Genomic DNA, 20,125 nt, shown 5'->3' with positions numbered 1-20,125 from the left:
TGAACACAATACTCACCTCACACAATTTTTGTATTAAATAGGTATTTATGTAAAGAGTTGGAAGAAAGTATACAGCATAGTACTCAGCGGTGGCAGCTCTTATGTTCATTATCATTTGTGTGCTTTATAAATATAAAGAACTAAAACATAAAAGTGGCATTCTTTTTCCTTAAGAGGAATCAATGACACAAGATAAATACATGGAGAGAGGAAGACCATGGAAGCCTATAGCTCTTATTTAAGGCCTAAAATGCAACTTTTTTCTCCTATATCCAAGCTCCATTTACGATTTTTAGCAGATTTCAATCTTCTAAGAAGATTGTTTTTATTCTGTCATTCATCACTCCTATGTGTTACTACTTGCATACACCATACGTCCGTACCAACCTTTTACTTAACAAGTCGACTGGAGAACCCTTGGGATAAAAAAGATTTTGAGAGTTAATTGTGAACATTTTCTATTTCTGGGCAGGAGCCTATCTGAGGCATTCCATACCCAAGTGAGACAGCCATGCACACTGCAAGACAGCCTGCACCCTACCATCTTCCTAGGTCACGCTCTAATTTCAGAAAAATCTTCCTTCTATTCACTCTCAATCTGTTTTCCTTTAATTTGGCCTGTGTTTATCACTCATTCTGATTAGAGATGAGATACATTAATCCTCAAAACCTTAAGAAAATTCTCAAATTCCCATCTGGTAACATTATACCATTGTCTATCAGTTCAGGTCTCTGGCATTATAGGTCTCATATACTTTGCTATTGATCCATTATGAATCATCAAAAGATCCCTTAAAAAGTATTATTTGGGCTCAACATCACTCATCATCAAGGAAATACAAATCAAAATCACAATGAGACACCAATTTACACCAGTCAGAATGGCTAAAATTAACAACTCAGGGGATGACAGATGTTGGCAAGGATGCAGAGAAAGAGGAACCCTTTTGCACTGCTTGTGGGAATGGAAATTGGTGCAGCCACTCTGGAAAATAGTATGGAGGCTCCTAAAAAATTAAAAATAAAAACTACCCTATAACCCAGCAATTGCACTACTAGGTATTTATCCAAAGGATACAGGTGTGCTGTTTTGAAGGGGCACATGCACCCCAATGTTTATAGAAGCACTATTAACAATAGCCAAAGTATGGAAAGAGCCCAAATGTCCAACAACAGATGGATAAAGAAGATGTAGTATATATATATATATATATATATATATATATATATATATATATATAATGAAGTATCACTCAGTAATCAAAAAGAATGAAATCTTGCCATTTGCAACAACATGGTTGGAACTAGAGTGTATTATGCTAAGTGAAATTAGTCAGAGAAAGACAAATATCATATGATTTCACTCATTTGTGTAACTTAAGATATAAAACATAATCATAAGGGAAGGGAAGCAAAACTAATATAAAAACAGGGAGGGGGACAACATAAGAGACTTAAATACAGAAACCAAACTGAGGGTTGCTGGAGGGGTAGTGTGTGTGGGATGGGCTAAATGGACAAGAGGCATGAGGGAAAACACTTGTTGGGATGAGCACTGGGTGTTATATGTAGGGGATGAATCATTGGATTCTACTCCTGAAATCATTATTGCACTGTATGCTAACTAACTTGGATGTAAATTTTTAAAGATAAATGAATTTTTAAAAAGTATTATTTGGGTCTCTACCAGGTTATAATCTATTATGCAGTCATCTTGTCTCTCCTTAAAGCTTTAAAAAATGAAAATATCCTAATTTTCAGGACAGATAGTTAAGAACTCCTATTTCAATTACCCCAACCTCCATAGTCTCCTCAATTAGTATCATCAAGTTATCACTCATTTGATTAAGAGACAGTATAACCCTGAGGCAGGGAATGACCTAATATGACCTCCCCAGTCCCTTTCAGGCCATCATATGAAGTAGAGGTAGCAGAATGGGGAGCAGTCCCGGCTCCCACAACGCTTGCCCGAGGGGAGCTCCTGAGGACAAGGCTGACTCTAGTGTAGCCATGGCAGGCATTTTCACAAAGTGGACAGAACGCCAAACCCTGGCACAGTGACTGTTGTGGGAGGCCTGGGGACAGGAGGGCAGCCAGGGCCCATACTTCTCCCTCTTCTCCAAATTCAATTTTCCCAGCTTAGATCCCTTCTCTTGTGTTCCCAATTCCAAAATTTTCAGACCTCCTTAGTGCTCATCTGAGGCCACACACCTATCATAGATCATCTGAGGCCAGTGATTCTCAAACTGAAAGAGCATACAGATCACTTGGGAGCCTGTTAAAAACACAGTTTCTGATTCAGTAGGTCTGGGTTGGGCCTCAGATTCTGCATTTCTAACAAACTCGCAGGTGATACACATGCTGCTGGTCCATGGGCCATTCTTTGAAGAGAAGGATCTAGATGACTGTAGCAGTTACTACAAATGTCTCCCAGGAGGAGTCTATCTGTCCATCTCCTTCTGTCTGTCTCTCCTCCAGATGAGGAGTCCCTCCAGATGAAGGGACTCATAAATTCCCTTCAAGTGTGATAACACACATCTGCCACAAGAACCTTAATCTTTCCTGACTCTTAAAGGTCCATGTAGCCTAGAATTATTGTCCAATTTCTGTTCCAACTCACCTGTCCCTCTTTTATTTCCCAAATTGCTTCACAGAAATCCTCCTCCAGGAAGTCTCTCTTGACCAATACCTCATTCTCAGTTTTTATTCATACCTTCCCTTCCAAAGTAATGATGCTTCAATCACTTTTCAGTTACTAATTCCTCCAATTTTAGTGCAGTTTTCTCATCATTTGGGCTATAAATTCTCTCTCTCCAATGAATCTTAGATTCTCTCACAAGGTTGTTTTCATCAGTCCCTCAAAGAGCATCCAAAGGAGTTGGTAGGTATATGGGTAATCCTGCCTCTAGCAGGCTTCCCTGGACTGAATTACTCCCTTTTGGGAAGATGATAAATTCCATGAGTAAGAAATTAGCTTTCTATACCTCCCTCCTAAGGCAGGCCATATAGGTAAATATGGCAGAAAAACAGGGGCCTTTGTATGCCAAGCAAAAACTCTGTTTCAAAAAAGATGCTTGTTTTGTGCACACTGGACATCTTCAGGTATTGCTTGGAGACAGGTAGCTTAGGTTGGGCCTTCTATAAATTTCAGTATCTAGGTTTCCCCACCAAATCCCATGGGAATAGATGGAGCAGGACTAGGGGAGGACATTTTAGGCATTCTCCTACCCCAGGGCTGTCTTTACCCTGTTGCTCTTTGAATGAATAACACTGCACTTACTTTTGGGTCAACAGGAAGGAAAGAACCTACTCTTTGTCCTGAACAAGACTCTACTCTGATGGAACAGACAGAAAAGTCACCAGAACTCAGGGAGAGCCACATACAGGCAAAACTAGAAGTGCCTGAGCACAGGTCTAGATGTTAAGTACTGATCCAGATACATTTCTAGATATAGTTCTGGATGGAGAGAAAGGCTGTTTCTCAAAGAAGTCTCCCAGAAGATAGTTTTAAAGGAGTAGCACATTGCTAGCCTGAAAGGAAGAAGAAATTTCTATACCATGGAAATGTGTAAGGCTCAATTCAATTTAACATGAATTTATTAAATCCTCATTATATACTTGGTGCCCAGCTGGATTCTCTGGGGGAGTGAACAAAATATACTCCTAATGTATAATCTATGATAAGGGAATAAAATAAAGAAAATTAAGATACAGGGGTATTTTTTTCTGTGGTATTGTATTTTTTATTTCCACTTTATTAAGGTAAAATTGACATATAAAATAAGATATTTAAAGTGTAAATTGTGATGATTTGATATACATATACACTATGAAATGATTTACCAAGATACCCCCACTATGAAAGGATTAACAATGATATTTTAATGTAAATGTTTCATTAAGTAAAGGTAAGGTTTCAAAGTGCACCTCTGTTTCCCTTGTTTCAACTTTACATGTGAAGATGCTTCAGCTGGAACTTTGGTTTTCAGAGTGATGTCTTTGGACCAGCAGTATCAGCATCACCTGGAAACTTGTTAGAAGTACAAGTTCTGGGCCCCACCCAGACCTGTTGAAATACAAACACCAGGGGCAGAGCCCAGCAATCTCTTGTCACAAGCCCTCCAGGTGAGGTGGCACCTGCTGAAATTTGAACACCACTAAGTATTCCTGGTCTTTCTCCAACCCCCTTCTCTCACTATGACTTTGGTGAGTTGAAGAGACAGCAGTGAACATGCCCATCTCAGCCCTTTCCAATCTTTTGTTGGTTTTCCTTTTTATTCAGCCCCAACCTGTCTAAAGGACACGTGCATTCCAACCTGCTCATACATGAGAAAATCTAATAAAAATCAGATTAGAAAATCTAATAAAATCCCTCCTGTGATGGGAGGCAGGCAGTGTTCAACACTACTCGTGATGAGGAGTCTGTCTAGTGATTCAGGATTTGTAAGCCAATTAGGCTAAGATCTAAAGCTGATGGTTTAATCATCTGTCTCTATGTCTTGATAATCCATTAGTTCCAAACATAGGAATAGAAAAGGGGATATTATTTATTGGACCTCTACAGCTCCAACAATAAGCTGTACTTAAAAGTGGCCAAAGTGAAGGTTCAGAGTGCATGCAATAGAGACCTATTTGGGAGAACAACAGGACACAGCCCCAGAGGAAATCCTAGAATTTTTTAAATGAGTGGAACTTTAGAAATGATCAGTTCTGACTCTCATGTTCAGATAAATAAGCAGAGCACTGAGGAAACTGAGAAGTTTGATCAAGGTCACATTACTAGTTAGTGGTAGAAACAAGACCAAGGACACTTGGCTCTCAGCCATGCACTTTCTGAGCAGGTGGACCCAAGAAGACAACAGTAGATAAATTTTCAAGTCCAATAATTCAGCTATCACTAAGTAGAAGAACAAACCCCAGGGATTTTCAGCAGGGTGGTGAGTTCAAATCCAAAGTCCTTTCTGCTCAGAGGAATGCTCTGGCTCCAATCCACTTATGCATGTTCTGTTGCCCCTCTAACAGCAAAGGGTCAAGCTACACAGCCTGCTCAGTTTGCTCTGAACACTGTTTTCTTTTCTTGTGCTTTTCCTTGTGTCCATCTCTCTGCCTACAATCTCTCCCTTCTACCCATATGTGCAAAATCCTATCTGTTCTTGGAGAGAGCCAACTCAAATGCCATTCCTCTACCAATTCTTCTCTGATTTCACCAATCAACTCTTACCCCTGTGCCAACCCCATGTGATCATCCTCCCCTCTTAATTCCCAGGACAGTTTATTTTTATATTACTTATGATACCATACTCTATTTTGTGTTACAGCTATGCTGTGCCTCTCATATTATAATATAAGCAGCTTAAGGGCAGGGGTCACATTTCATCTCTTTTCTTTTGTCTTTTTCCAGTTTCTTTTATTTTTTATTTGAAATATTAATTAACATATAGTGTTGTTATAGAACTCTCAGGTGTAGAATATAATGATTCAAAAATTCTATACCTTTCTCAGTGTGCATCAAGATAAGGACACACTTAATTCCTTTTATCTATTTCACCCATGCCACCCACCTCTGCTCTTGGTGTTTGTTATTGGTATTTAAGAGTTTGGGTGTGGTGTTTTGCCTTTTTTTTTTTTTTCTTTTTGCTTTGTTTGGTTGTTTTATTTCTTAAATCCCACATATGTTGAAAATATATGGTATTTGTCTTTCTGGGACTAACTTATTTTACTTAGCATTATACCTTCTATGTCTATTCTTTTTGCTACAAATGGGATATTTTCATTATTTTTTTGTTACTTAGTAATATTCCTCTGTGTGTGTGTGTGTGTGTGTGTGTGTGTGTGTGACATTTTCTTTATCCATTAGTCTATCAATGGATACTTGGGTTGCTACCCTATCCTATTGTAATTGTACTACAATAAACATAAATGTACAAATATCTTTTCAAATTCATGTAACTAAAGCTTTTGCACAGCAAAGGAAACCATCATCAAAACAAAACAGCAACCTAATGAATGATAGAAAATATTTACAAAAATGTATCTCAAAAGGGATTAATATCTAAAATACATAACGAACTTACACAACTGTGCACAAGGAAAACAAATAATCCAATTTAAAAATGGGCAGAGGACCTAAATACATATTTTCCCAACGTCTATTGGTAGACATACAGATGGTCAGTAGACACATGAAAAGATGCTCACCATTGCTAAACATCAGGAAAATCGATGTTAAAACCATAAGGAGATATCACTTTATACCTGTAAGAATAGGCAAAATCAAAAAGATAAGAAATAACAAGTGTTGGCAAGGATGTGGAGAAAAAGGAACCTTCATACACTGTTGGTGGAATGTAAATAGGTGTAGCCACTGTGGAAAACAGTATGCTTGTTCCGCAACTAATTCAAAATAGAACTGCCATATGATCCAGTGTTTTCCTTGCTACATATTTACCTTAAGATAACAAAAACACTTTCTCTAGTTTCTTTTAGTAATAATTGCTTTTTAATGTGTGTTTAGTTTCCAGAGAGAAGGGAGTGAGGGGCAAAGAGAGGGGGAGATAGAGAATCCTAAGCAGGCCCTTCACTGTCATCACAGAGACTGACATAGGGCTCAATCCCACAAATTGTGAGATCATGATCTGAGCCAAAATCAAAAGTCAGAAGCTTAACTGACTGAGCCACCCAAGGGTCCCAATTAAAATTGTTTTAAGTGCAGCAAGCAGCTATAGACATAACTGAAAAATAGATTTAAAAAAGTAGACAAGTTAAAAAAGCAAAAAAACAAAAACAAAAAAAAAATCCTTCACTCCACAACAAATGCAAAGCTCTATTAACTTTCCCCCACCAATATGCTATGGGAGGCCTAGCTTTCCATGTATTCAAGACTACTCTCCATTGTTGTGCAGGGGGACCAGACTGCATTCAGGTGTGACGATGTCAAGCCAACTGTGTACACACACTGCTGAGTTCAAGGTCTACAGTTTTGGCCCTAACTTAAGTAAAGTTAAGCAACCCGGCTGTGTTGGATTCCATAGCTGAAGTAGATAGCAAACCCAATCAGCATCCAGACAGCAAATCGGGCCCAGGTGGCAGCTGTCATCTGCATCATAAGGTAAATATTCATGAAGATGCTCAGTAGTGGGAGGAGAGGCAGAGCAGGGACCTTAAAGTAAAGGGGACTGGAGCTCTGAGGCTGTCTCCAGATGACCCCAGTGAGCCCAGTGATGAGCACCAGGAGCACCACAACCACTGAAATCCACAGTGGGTCTCCAGAAAGCAGAACTGGCCACTGGGCCAGTACCAGGCAAAGAAGAGTGAGCAGCAGAGCAAGCAGTGAGGAGCAAACACGGACAATCCGGCCAGAGAGTGGAGTAGGTGTGGAACTGCATGGAAAAAATAGTCCCTGTAGAGTCAGCTGCTCTGCTGAAGGTCTATTGTCCTCCTGCACCTCTGCTTGATTTCCCTCATTCTGCATCTCAGGCTGATATCGGAGGATGAGAACACTAACTGCCACCAGGGAGTAAGTCAGCAGGGTCACAATTGACCTGAGGTCCACAAGATCAGTGAGTCCAAAAAAGAATGTCATGATTGCTGCAATAATGCCAAAGATCACAGTGGCCACAATGCGGGTGTATGTGCCAGTATGGATCCTGGCAAGGACAGGGAACAGGAGGCCATCCTTCACCATCACATGTATTACCTGACGTATGGGGAACATAAAGCCCAAGAGGCTGGCAGAAAGACTACAGAGGAATCCAAAAGCTATAACATAGTAGGCAGGGGCCCAGCCAATAAGAAGAAATGCCTCAGGCAAGGTGCTCCCAGGTTGAATCTTGTAGTAAGGCACCATAAGCGTAAGTGCCGCAGAGACTCCAAAATACATCAAAGAGCTGATGAATAGTGAAATCACAATCCCCATGGGAATGGAACGCTGGTGATTCTGGACTTCTTCAACTCTGGTAACAATATTGTCAAAACCAATAAATGCATAGAAACAGGTAGCTGCTCCACGGAGAATCCCCTCAAAGCCGAAAGGCACAAATCTTCCAGACCCCAGAGTCCCCACGCTTGAGGTGTCATTGAATCCAGCCTTTACATAGTCTGCTTCTGTGAGCTTCCAGTTGTGCAGGTCCCCCTTAATGAAGCCAGAGGTGATGAAAAAAACAAGAACCAAAATTTTCAGCAGTGTGAACACTTTGGTAACAAGGAAAATCTCGTTATTCCTCAAAGTCAGCAATCCAATGAATAACAACACAAGGCCCACAACAAAAAAGTCAAGATATTCTACAAAAACATGGGGAACATGGGGTGAGATGCTCTCACGCAGGGTCTGAGAGATCTCATTCCCAGGGAGGTTGTCAAAAACTAAGGTCCAGGCACAGGACACGATGGCTGTACCAGCAACAAAAAACAGAATGAGGTTCCAGCCAGTGATGAAAGCCCAGAGTTCACCTACAGTGACATAACTGTAGAGATATGCAGAGCCAGAATAGGGAACCCGGGCACCAAACTCTGCAAAACACAGCCCGGCCAACACAGAAGATAGACCGGCCATCAAAAAGCAGATCATAGTGGATGGTCCTGCTTGATTGCTGGCCACCTCACAAGCCAGGACATACACACCTACACCCACTGTGTGACCCAAACCCAGGGCCACTAAATCCAGAGTGCTCAGGCTTCTGGTAGGGGCAGCTTCAGCCATGTCTTGCTGCAGGATACGTCTGCGTATCAGCTTTTGACCAAATCTGTGAAATGACTGACATAGCATTGTGGCTGGAGTTGAAGAGGATTCTAGGGTCAGCACTGTAGCAAGCCCAGAAATCCAAGAGTCTCAGATTAGATTCCGTGAGGCTAGTTAAGCCTAGTTGGGTTGGGGATGCTGACTTCTGTTGCTCAGGCTTCAAATCTGCTGCTTCATACTTCATTAGGTATGTGTTATCCCTCCATAAAGCCTAGTAAACAATAAGTATTTAATGAACAATAATGCTAAAACAATAAACCAAAGTTCAGAAGTTTCATTTCACTTGTTGCAGCCCAAATGTCACAGAAACTGATACCAAAGGACATCATAGAAAAATCAACTTTGCTTTCCCCCCAAAAAAAGTGCAAAATACCTCCCAACATGCTTTTTTTAAATGAACTACATGATATAATCCAATTGGTTTCCACTAGTATGTAGTTCCATGTACTAATTAAACTGTAAGACACAAAGCAAATTATGAATTTGTTGTGCAATAATTTACACATGAGACATTGGTGTAGTGCTTAAGCATGAGTTAAGACACATTAATTCACAGACTAGAGGGCTTTGTTACAATTACAGAATCATTTTTTTAAAATGTTTATTTATTGGGTGGCCTGGATGGCTCAGTCAGTTAAGTGTCTGACTCTTGAATTTGTCTCAGGTCATGATCTCATGGTTGTGAGATCAGACCCTGCAAAACTAGAAAAGCCATTTTATGAATCCTGAAATTCAAGAAACCTCACCCAAAGCAACCAGACAAAAATTAACTACAACTTTCATGCCCACAGTTATGAGAGTGCAGTGGGCAGCAAGAAAAGAAATAAGTCTCCTAGCTCAGTAGCTCACAACCAAGACAATTCCTTCTGTCTTCTCCCTCTCTGGATTCCAGGAGAGAAGGTGAGCTCACTTCTGCTCACCTTGTGCTATGTAAACACCCTGCACCAGCCATCTGCGATGTCAGCTACCAGCTGCTGGGAGACCCTGCCCTGTTCTGTGAGCTTGTATTAAAACACTCACTTGTAAATCCCTATTAATTTTGCACAAGGAATTTTTGTTTGCTTGTTTGTTTTTGTTTTTGTTTTTCAAGTTGTCTCCATGTCCAGTGTCTGTGTGAGGCCCAACATGGGCTTGCAAAATGTTGAGATTAAGATCTGAGCCAAGATTAAGAGACAGACTCTCAACCAACTGAGCCACCCAGGTGCCCCTACAGGAGTTATTTTTAACTGGCTCAAACTATTTTCTGAATATGTCAACAAGCCCTGTATGTGGTTCCTCCTTCCTCCTCCTCCCTAGCTGCTATTCAAATAGGCCCCTCTTCAAGGAGAGCAAGGTTTTGGGTGAACAATTCACAGCAATGCCCCAGAAATGCGTAGTGGAGAACATAGAAAACAAAGTTTGCAGCTCCACTCTCCTCTCAACTCAAGCTTTGGTTTTGAGAGAATTTTAGAAAAGGTTGACAGATGTTTTTAAAGAAGGAAGGAACAAGTCATATTTGAAAAGTGTTCCTTTTAGATGCTTAAAAGGAACCTTGGGTTATGAGTCAGACCTTCTGTCTACAAATCCATCTAGACTCTTTATTTTCCACCCACCAGTTCCAATGTTGTGATTTACCAACAAGCATATGAGATAGATAAGATAGATAAGGAGTAAATTCTTCACTCATGGAACCTTTCTACACTATAAATGTGACTGGTGTGTCCCCCACCCACCCCCAGGCTTTAAACCCTTCAGTGGTTCCCACTGTCCTTCCTTCATAATCCTTTCTTCATCATCTGATCTGTGCTGATTCTTCCAGCCTCATCCCCTGCCCAGTTCCTGCTCCAGCTGTGAAATTCTATACTCACCCTATCCCCCTGCCTCTAATGGTTTCTAGGCCCCTTCACATAGCTAACCCCCACTTTTCTTTCAGTTCTTGGCTCAAAAGTTGCTGTCTCAGAAAGCCTCCCCTGACACTTATGCCGCCCTTTTTATGTGCTCTCATAGCACCGGGATTATCCCACGTGCCATTTATCTTAACGTAGCAAAATTCCAGTCAACTGCCTGTCTCCTCCATCAGACTGTGACTTAGGTGCTTAATAAGTATTTGTTGAACAAATGTACAGAGAAGAGAAACCCAAAAGAGCACATAATGCAGAATTCCTGTCTACTTGACTTTGAAATACATACTTTGTAGTCAAGCAACCTTTATAAACCTGGCTCAGGTAAACATATAAATGGTACTTTATTCCTTGAAGATGACAATCAAAACAAAAGCTGTGGAGAGAAAACCACCAGTGATGAGCCACACATTGATGATAATGAATGCTTGGCTTTGAGGACACTGTTTTAAAAATAAAAGGCAGCTGGGGGTTACAGGCAACCAAACACCCACGCCCAGTTAGAGATTACCTACTTTTTTGAAGGCATCACACTCAGGCCCTATAATATAGATGGGATGTCCTAACACAGAGGTTCTCAGTTTGGGGGACACAGGGAGGCATAATGAAGACACCCGGGGACATTTTCAAACTTCAGATCCTCTCTAGACACTCTTGCCCAACTAATACTGTACTTCCCATGACTGGTCTAAACCACCCCAGCTGACATGACATTGTCCTAAATTTCAACAAGAGATTTTAAAAGCTTTCTTCACAAGAAGGTGGCACAGTTTAGTAGTTCGGGGTAAAGCTCTGCAGGAGTAAAGCTCTGCTCAGGTTCAACTTGCAACTCAACCTCACATCTGATAACTCTGGGCAAATTAGTTCACCTATCAGGGACTTAGTTTCTACAACAGTCAAATGGGAGTGAAAGTAACTACTTCATAGGGTACTTGTGAGGAGTAAGAGAAATGATGCCTATAAAGTACTTAGCTCAGTGCCTAGCATACAATATGTACATAATATAATATAATATAATATAATATAATATAATATATCTATCTAATATTTAATGTTGGATTCTTATCTAAAGTCCCCAAACATTGAAAAACAATTAGCCTTTCTAAATAACTGGCATCAACATCATCCATTGAAACTCAAGCCTGTTTGATAGCCATCATGAACCAAGGAAAACTTTTTTTTTCCATTTAATTTTCCTTGAAATGCTAAGGACTCTAATTAGACACTCTCATACATGCTGGTGCTAAACTGTATGGTGTCCTAGGCTTACTAAGTTAGACCAGATATAAAAATATGTGAGGCTCAAATATAATAATAATAATAATAATAATAATAATAGTAATAATAGTAATAATAGTAATAGTAATAATAAAAACTTTCCCTGTGGTTGCCTCATCTAATTTCCAGAAGAGGCAGTGGTCAGCACTGTATTGGTAAGAACAATGAATATTATGTCAGAAATTTTGGATTTGAGTGCTGGCTCTTCTACTTCACTATACAAACTAGCATAATTTGCTTAAGCTTCAGTTTCCTCATCCACAAGAAAAATTAACTTCACTTCCTTTGCTGGATCAACATGAAAATTGGATGAGAAAATATAAATCATGATGCACTCCTTAGGGCAGTGTAACTGGGGCCACTATCCTGAAGCATAGCCTTGGTGGAATTAAGATGCACACACCCTCCTACCCCACAATCCTTCTCCGAGGTAAACACTCCAAGGAAACTCTCCTGAATCCATAAGGAGGCCCATATGAGCATGTTCATCACAGTACTACGGTGGTAGCAAGAAGTTGGAGCTATGCCAGTATCTGTTACTAGTGGAATATGTAAGTAAAATGTGCCATATGCACACAATGAAATACTACACAACAGTCAGGAATAATAAAGTAGATTTACAAGCAGCAACATGGGTAAATCTCAGAAACAATGTTAGGTAATGTAATTGAAGCATATGAGGTGTATAGCACAATGTCATTTATCTACATTTAAAAACAGGCAAAAAATGCCATATATTTGTCAAGGATATCTGTTAAAAATGTTACAACATTCCTCTAATCACAGTCTCCCACAGGTTTCCATTTCCATTCAGATTAGAAGCCAAAGTCTGCATTTACAATGGACTACAAAGTCCAAGAGTATTTGTCACTGATGTTGGTAACTCTCAGCCTCTGCTTCTCTCTCTTTTCAGTTATTTTTTTCTAACCTCTGGCCTCTAACCATTCTGGCCTCCTAACATACCAGGTAAGACCTTACATCAGGGCTTTTGTATTGGCTGTCCCCTATAACTGTACCACTTGGGACCCAGATATCCACATGGATGCTTCCTTACTGCACTTGATGACATAGCATATGTATAGCTCAGCTTTCATCAATTACTCCATAAAAAATTCAATCCCCCCAACTACCCACAACATATCTTATTCCTCTGTCCTTCCCCTCCTCCCAGCACTTATCACCATTTAAGGTAGTATATGTTTTAGTTATTTGGCCATGATGTTTCACTCTAAAAGAATATAAGCCCCATGAAACACATTTTTTTTTTGCTTCTGGCTATATTCCATGCATCTACAACTGTACCTGACACATAGTCAATATTGTGTATTTGTTGAGTGGATGAATGTATCTAAATGCACATGTAGAGCATGGACCAGAACAGTATTTATTAAATACACTAAAGCAAGTACCTCCACTAAAGGTGGGAAATGATAATAGAGATCCAGATGAAAGGGGAGATAGCATGCATTGATACAGGGCCTTACAGAAAGCAATGGTGCAAACAGCCATGACTGAGGAAGGGTGGACTCCACTCTGTGCACTTCAGGTTCAACAAAGGAATTGCATGAGGTGATGTTGTGAGAGGAATTGGTTCAGAACCTGATAAATGGCAGGCACTCAACAGATTTACACTGAAGGAGGATCAAAATCTGTAATTATCAGGTATAGAGAATACAGAGAAGGAATGCCTGCTAGAAAGAGGCTGGAAAACAAGGGAAGATGGGGCACCCCTCCCACCAGTTCCCTCTGAACCCATTTCCCTTTTCCCAAATCCTCTTTCTCCTTCATCTCCTTCCTCTGTCTCTGGAGGCTCATTACTGAGCACTAAGGATGTTTGTACCATGTTTGTCTCTCTGGGGAACCATCCACAGTCACCTACCTCCCAAGAAAGACACAACAGTGGTTCTTAACATTTGTTGAATCACAGAGCCCTCTGATGTTGGTCACCTTGAAATAATGTCCTACACTCTCCTGAAGTCCATCAGTGGACCATGAGCCAGAATCCCAGAGGAGGACCACCTGAATGGTAGGGTGGGAGAGGAGTAAGGCTTTTGATAATTTCTGTTCCCCTCAACTTTGTTGTGCAGGGTGGTCCTTGTGCTTTTTTACTTTTACTGAAGATGAGGGACAGTGGGCTACAGACAAAATATGAAGATACCAGAGAATCAACCCAAAGAACATCTGGGAATTAAATAATCATATTTTATGACTCCAACAGAAACAGGCAGAACAAACAGATGAACAAGCAAACTTACAGAAGAGAAGGCAAATCCATGACTGGGAATCCTGAAAGAGCCTACCACAAATGGAGTTTATAACAACACAGAGAAACATCATCCTCAAATGCCATGTCCAAAAATGCCCTTTCTCTGTGAAATAATCTGCAATTATTCCAATAGTTTATATTCAGTCCAGACCCTCTGACCCAGCTGTCAGAGCCCCACCCTAATTCTCCCCCTTCCTTCAGACCCCTTTCCTAACTCAGCTTCTCGCATCCTGACTTACCCTTCCTGGGATGAGCCTCTGGCCTAAGTACCTGCCCTGCCAAGGATACCCTCCTCACTCCTTTCTGTCCAGTCTTGACCTTCTGGCTCTTCCCAACTCTATTTTACAACCTTTCCACCCACAGTTGAGACGCCTTTCCTAAGCCATCCTGACTGGTCCCCATCTCCAAACCCTTCCTATCTGCCTGCCAGAACTTAGTGCCCATCCTGACACTTAGCTGAAACTAATTTTCCCTTTCTGTTAGCTGGTATCCTGGGTTTGTCATTTAAATTCCTTTAATGTCTAAAAGCTTCCAGAAGGGACAGGATCCATACATTTCCTCCTTCTGAATTCCACACTCCCACCTCCAATTCTCACTACTCAGACAAGGATCTGCTCATATTTGTACCAAGCAACCAAAAGAGACATTTAAGACATAGAAAATGAATATATAGTTATGTTGATTGACTATTACATCTTAAGACTCCAAGAAGTAGGATTTTTTTTTTGGAAAGAGAAAAGATATCCTCATTAGTTTTCCCTGAATGCCCTTTATAAAGAAGCTTGACATTACACTTGATTGGAGCTGAATCCCACCCTGAATGATCCAGCCCCAAATCAGGAACTTTAGACCAGAGGAGTGGGTGGGAAGATAGAACTCTCTTGGTTTTGATTTATAACCAAAATTGTCAGAAGTAAAAATGCCTGGAGCACCAAAAATGGCTCATGTTACCACAGTTTTAAAAATTCCATATCCTTACTGCCATTTTGTGGGATGAAAACAAACTAATAAACCAGGGCCCTAGACTTCAAATCTAGAGTCATTGGGAAACATGTGTAGATTCAGGAAGCAGAGAAAAATGGTATCTGGAAAATAGGAGTACCAGGTATATGTGCAAGATTTAGGGAAACATTGAGGGGGACCAAAGAGACCCAGTTTTTGTTGAGCTGCAAGTAATGCACATATGCTATTTTATTTAATACTCATAACAACCCAATGAAATAATAGTTATTATTCCACCTTACAGACTGAGAGGTTGGACAACAGTCCCAGGCTCATATAGCCAGTATGTAGAAAAGCTTGAATTTGAATTTGGTTCTTTGTTACTTCAAAGACCATAATTTTTCTCTTGCAGCACCCTACCTCCATAAAGAGTCAAGACTGACATGGTTAGTAAAGGAGTATTTGAGCCAGTTCTTATCTTTGTGCCCAGGTCACCCTATGCTGATGTATCCACTTTCTTCCCAAGTAGATACTGATGGGCCAGAGTTAGAAGCACTGGGATCATTAAACCTGAAAGCTCCATCTAAACCATGTCCTGCTAAAATCAAACCTAATCTAGGGTAAAAATGTCTTCAGGCCATCCTTGTAGATGCCAAGAAAGATTCTGAAGCATCCCTATACCTAATTCAGTAGTTTCCTAGAGATGATTTTACAGCTAGTTGTAATTCCTGCCCACAACAATAGCCCATTCCCTTTTGCTTGTCTTTTAGTGGAAATATAGGTAATATATCTCTAGAGGCCAAATATAAGTCACTCTCCTGAGATTTCTTCAATCATCCTATTCTTTGATCATTCTATTCCAAATATTTTCTAGTTACAGCTTCACTCTTAATAAGAAATAAACCACCTTCAGTGCACTTAGGAAGTGCTAGAGAAGAAAATGAAACCTTGGTTCTCATTGTGCAAAGGAAGATGGGGGTGGCGAGTGGACATTTTCTAAAATGGGAGCCCAATGGCAGAAAGATGGTTGCAATTTCCCTGACAACATAACACCACCAGTCTTGGCCTTCCCAAACCTCAGCTATCATTGATGGCCAGCATACACCAGCATACACCATTGGGAAACATCTGTAAAACAGGACTGTCCCAAATGGGATAAAGGAGGGTAGGAAGACAGATGGTTCCAGTTTAAAGGAGATGGTTTAACAAAACATCGTTTTATTCTTTCTAATTCACTTGGCCATTTGCTCCACGATTTGGCTGCCAAAGGGGAGCAAAATGTAAATATTTGTCAGATAATGGCAATCTCCTCTTCATCCTTAAACCAGAAGAACCAGTACTAGAAAAATGTCAGTTTGCCAGTAACTCTAAAATGTGATTAACTCAATTCCAGACCTGAAACTTCAGGGTGGTGCTGGAAAAAAATGACTTCAGCGATATCAGATTGATTATTATGTCTTGGTTATTGTTGACAACCAGAGACCTGACCTAGTATAATATAAAAATGGGCATTAGTGTTCCCTAATGTAACCCATGTCTGTGACCAGCTCTGAGCTCACAGCACCTAGAGCAATGTAGAACATGAGCACAAAGGCATCAGGCATTGGTACAGACTCTTTGCATATTTTTGGATCCTCACTATTTTTTAAAGTTATTATGGGCATGAGATAAGGAATAATGGATATTATGTACATGGTATTAGCATAGGAAGATCAACAAAGAACATAAAGGTTTGTCTTTCTATTTTAGTTTCAGAAGGAGGAAAATCCAAATATGTCCAGAAACAGGGGAATGACAGAGCAGCCTCCAAGGATCCTAGGTTTAATCATGGATATTGAATAAAAATTAATAACGAATGTAAGATTTTTAACTGAAATCATTGGTTTCATATATTTGGGGATCACTAACCTACTCCTCAATTCAATTAAGCTGACAGGAAATCACTTAGACACTTGGCACTTTGTCTACACTAGATCCCTACCTAGTAGATTCTTATGGTTTACAAATACTGCATATCCAGGGCCAGTCTCCTGCCATACTCCCTGGTCCACCCTCCTGGTCCATAAAATTAGTAACTCTAAACAATGAGATCCTCTCAGCTCTCACTCAGATTCACCCAGTATCCATCAGAGTGCTGTCCTTAAAGTAAAACAAAACCCTAAATCACATTCTTCCTGATCACTACATACACCAGATAACTGAAGTGTGAGTTCTCTCTACCCTCCTTCTGGAAAAAGACATTTTTCTCAAGTCTTTTTTTTTTTTTTTTAATTTTTTTTTCAACGTTTATTTATTTTTGGGACAGAGAGAGACAGAGCATGAACGGGGGAGGGGCAGAGAGAGAGGGAGACACAGAATCGGAAACAGGCTCCAGGCTCTGAGCCATCAGCCCAGAGCCCGACGCGGGGCTCGAACTCACGGACCGCGAGATCGTGACCTGGCTGAAGTCGGATGCTTAACCGACTGCGCCACCCAGGCGCCCCTATTTTTCTCAAGTCTTAAACACACACACACACACACACACACACACACACACACACACACTTCCAACCAAACTTGCATTTTTCTGCTCTTTACTGAATCCAAACTTATAATATTATAAGACTGTATTTCTAAATCTTTTTCACTGTTGTTTTACAATTTACTCCTACTAATAACTTTTTCTGTGTCTCCAGCTTGAACAGGACAAATAATTCCCTACAAATGCACGTTTTGCTGGCATTAACATAGCCCTCACATAGACTTTCCCTCCTTACTTAGAACACATTCTTTCCAAATTTTTTTCAACATGACCCTCCTTCCCTGAGCTTCACTGGGCACACCTACAGAAAGATATCTAATCTCACCAGTATGCTCTCCTTGCCCTCTGCTCTCCCCTCACCCCTTCACCCCCTCATTAATGCCCAGTGGTATAACTCACTGACCTAGAACTTTGCACAAGAATATACAGTCAGGGTGGTGGTGAGGTCGTTCCCATGAGCAGAGCTTCTGCCTGATGATGCTTGCAGCTTCCCTTTCCTACCCCAAATGAAGTCTGAGGTGCAAGGAGTTAATGGGTGATAGCCAAGAAGTACCCCAGGATCTACAGCCCAGTTTGGTCATGTCAGAGATCTGACACAAGAACTAAGGTCCAAGTCTTTCACCATAACACAGTGAAAGTACAAAGGCAGTAACCTAAGTCAGCTAAGATAAAGTACAATGTCTGTCATATTTATGATTTACTCCACTGTTATCATCTTGATGTGTGACAACTGAACAGACAACACAGATTTTTATTATTTTCACTGCTTTACATTATTTATAAAATAATTCCCCCAATGCTTTGTCATTAGGCAACATGACACGATACTCAAACTGTAAAAACTAAGGTTGGCCTTCAGAAGGGAGGAGTGGGACAATAGTCAAATGATTGAGTGGTGTGTAGAATAAGATTGCACTTGTTTCAGAAGGATAGGGAAGTATCCGTAAAATGTCCTTGTAATCTCCCAGGAAAAAAAAATCTGCATTGGCTACCATTTTTTCTGTACTCTCTATAAATAACTACCCAGATTGGTATCAACTTCGGGTTGGATCTAAAGTGAGAAATTGGATTGTCCCTCAAGTAGAAACCACAAAAAGTTTCTAAGTGAGAAAGACTGGATTGAATCTATTCAACGTCAAATTCAACTAAATATAAATGTTAACAAAGGAAAATTCCAAATTAGAAACTTCAGGCACCACACTGATTCTTTGTGCAAAATAACTCAAGAAAAAGCAACATTTTTCTTCTCCTAAATTATCAACAGTACCACCATTATCCCAAAATCATCACACACTCAGTTACACACACTGTAAGACAATGGTAGCAAATAGAGAATTCTCCTCTCTGGGAATTTACAGTTAAGAGAATTTCATAAACACTTCTCCACTTGCCAAGATAAGTAAAAGATACATAAATTATTAACCAGGAAGGGTATTCCTACTCAGAAATGAGGAGTCACAGCAAATGCATGTCAAGATTCCAGATAGCTTTGTAGTTGATGAAGATAACAATAGTAATAACCTCATTTTCTGGTGTTGGCAAAACTAGTGAGTATCTTCTGTACACTCTGGGTCAGCCTGGGAAGGCCACATGGAACAGGGGGGAATTACCCCATCTTGGCATTATGTATAACTGTTTCCTAGGAAAACGTCATTTCAAGCTACATCTTCTGCTTGGGCCATAATCCAATAAATAGAGTCTCTTTTAGGCCGTCCTTTCATGCCTCCCACCAAAGACACAAAATAAACCCCATGACTATATGAACAAGTAAATCCAGTTTGCCCAACTAGACAGATCCAGTTAAATAATTGCAAAAGATATTAATACAGATCTAGATACTAGGATGTGATAATAATGATGATAATATGAATGATAATAATTCCCAGTCTTTGTGCAGAAAAGGAAAAGAGAGAGAAACCACTGCAGTAGTAATAAAATTGTATCTTCTCGCCTAGGAAAAGAGAAGTATATGACAGATAGCTTCCTTGAAAGGTTGAAAAGAAAGCTGATGTAACCAAATTCAGCTCATACTAAAGAAAATAAATATCCAAACTTATTCCCAGGAGTCTTCTGAGAACAACCTCACCAAATGGATCACTTACCAGGCATCCTCCCACCTGTGATCTTACTTTGTACTATATTCTGTTTTCAAGTTACTGGGAAGAAGCCTTTGTCTCCCTTTCTAAAATAAAAACTACTTAGGTTAGAATTGGCTTCATCTTTTCTCAGTGAGGCTGGAAACCCTAATTCTTCAAGTAAATATTACTAGGTGCAACTAAGTCTTAAACTTGAAAGCATGGCAGCCTCCAAACATTCTGCTCGTTACACCAAGAGGAAACACATCCACCTCCTCCAACTCACCTACCTACTTACTCTACAACCCCAGCTTGCACCTCTCAAATCCCATTCCAGTCTGGCAGAGGCTGAATTCCAAGTCACTGAAAACCCATCCTGATGCAAACTAACATGCTTCACACCAGTTGTATGTAAACCATATCCAT

At 40.3% G+C, this 20,125-nt stretch overlaps 1 protein-coding gene and 1 pseudogene across 2 annotated transcripts in view; both read right to left on the bottom strand.

Annotated features, from left to right (window-relative positions):
* Positions 1-20,125, bottom strand: part of LOC147579277 (cationic amino acid transporter 3 pseudogene) — a 489,600-nt pseudogene that overhangs the window by 121,729 nt on the left and 347,746 nt on the right. The gene's annotated exons all lie outside the window — the stretch shown is intronic.
* The window catches only part of LOC112867848 (cationic amino acid transporter 3-like), a 26,362-nt gene continuing 6,262 nt past the window's right edge, over positions 26-20,125 (bottom strand). Inside the window, exon 2 of the mRNA XM_086713921.1 lies at positions 26-8,948. Within this exon, the coding sequence (XP_086570047.1) occupies positions 7,001-8,764 (1,764 nt within the window). The 5' untranslated portion in view covers positions 8,765-8,948 and the 3' untranslated portion in view covers positions 26-7,000. The remainder of the gene's footprint in view (positions 8,949-20,125) is intronic.

Source organism: Puma concolor, chromosome B4, assembly GCF_028749965.1.
Source record: "Puma concolor isolate L17-30 chromosome B4, mPumCon1.1.hap2, whole genome shotgun sequence".
In the NCBI taxonomy this organism is placed as follows: domain Eukaryota; kingdom Metazoa; phylum Chordata; class Mammalia; order Carnivora; family Felidae; genus Puma; species Puma concolor.
This window is presented reverse-complemented; position numbering and strand designations above follow the sequence as displayed.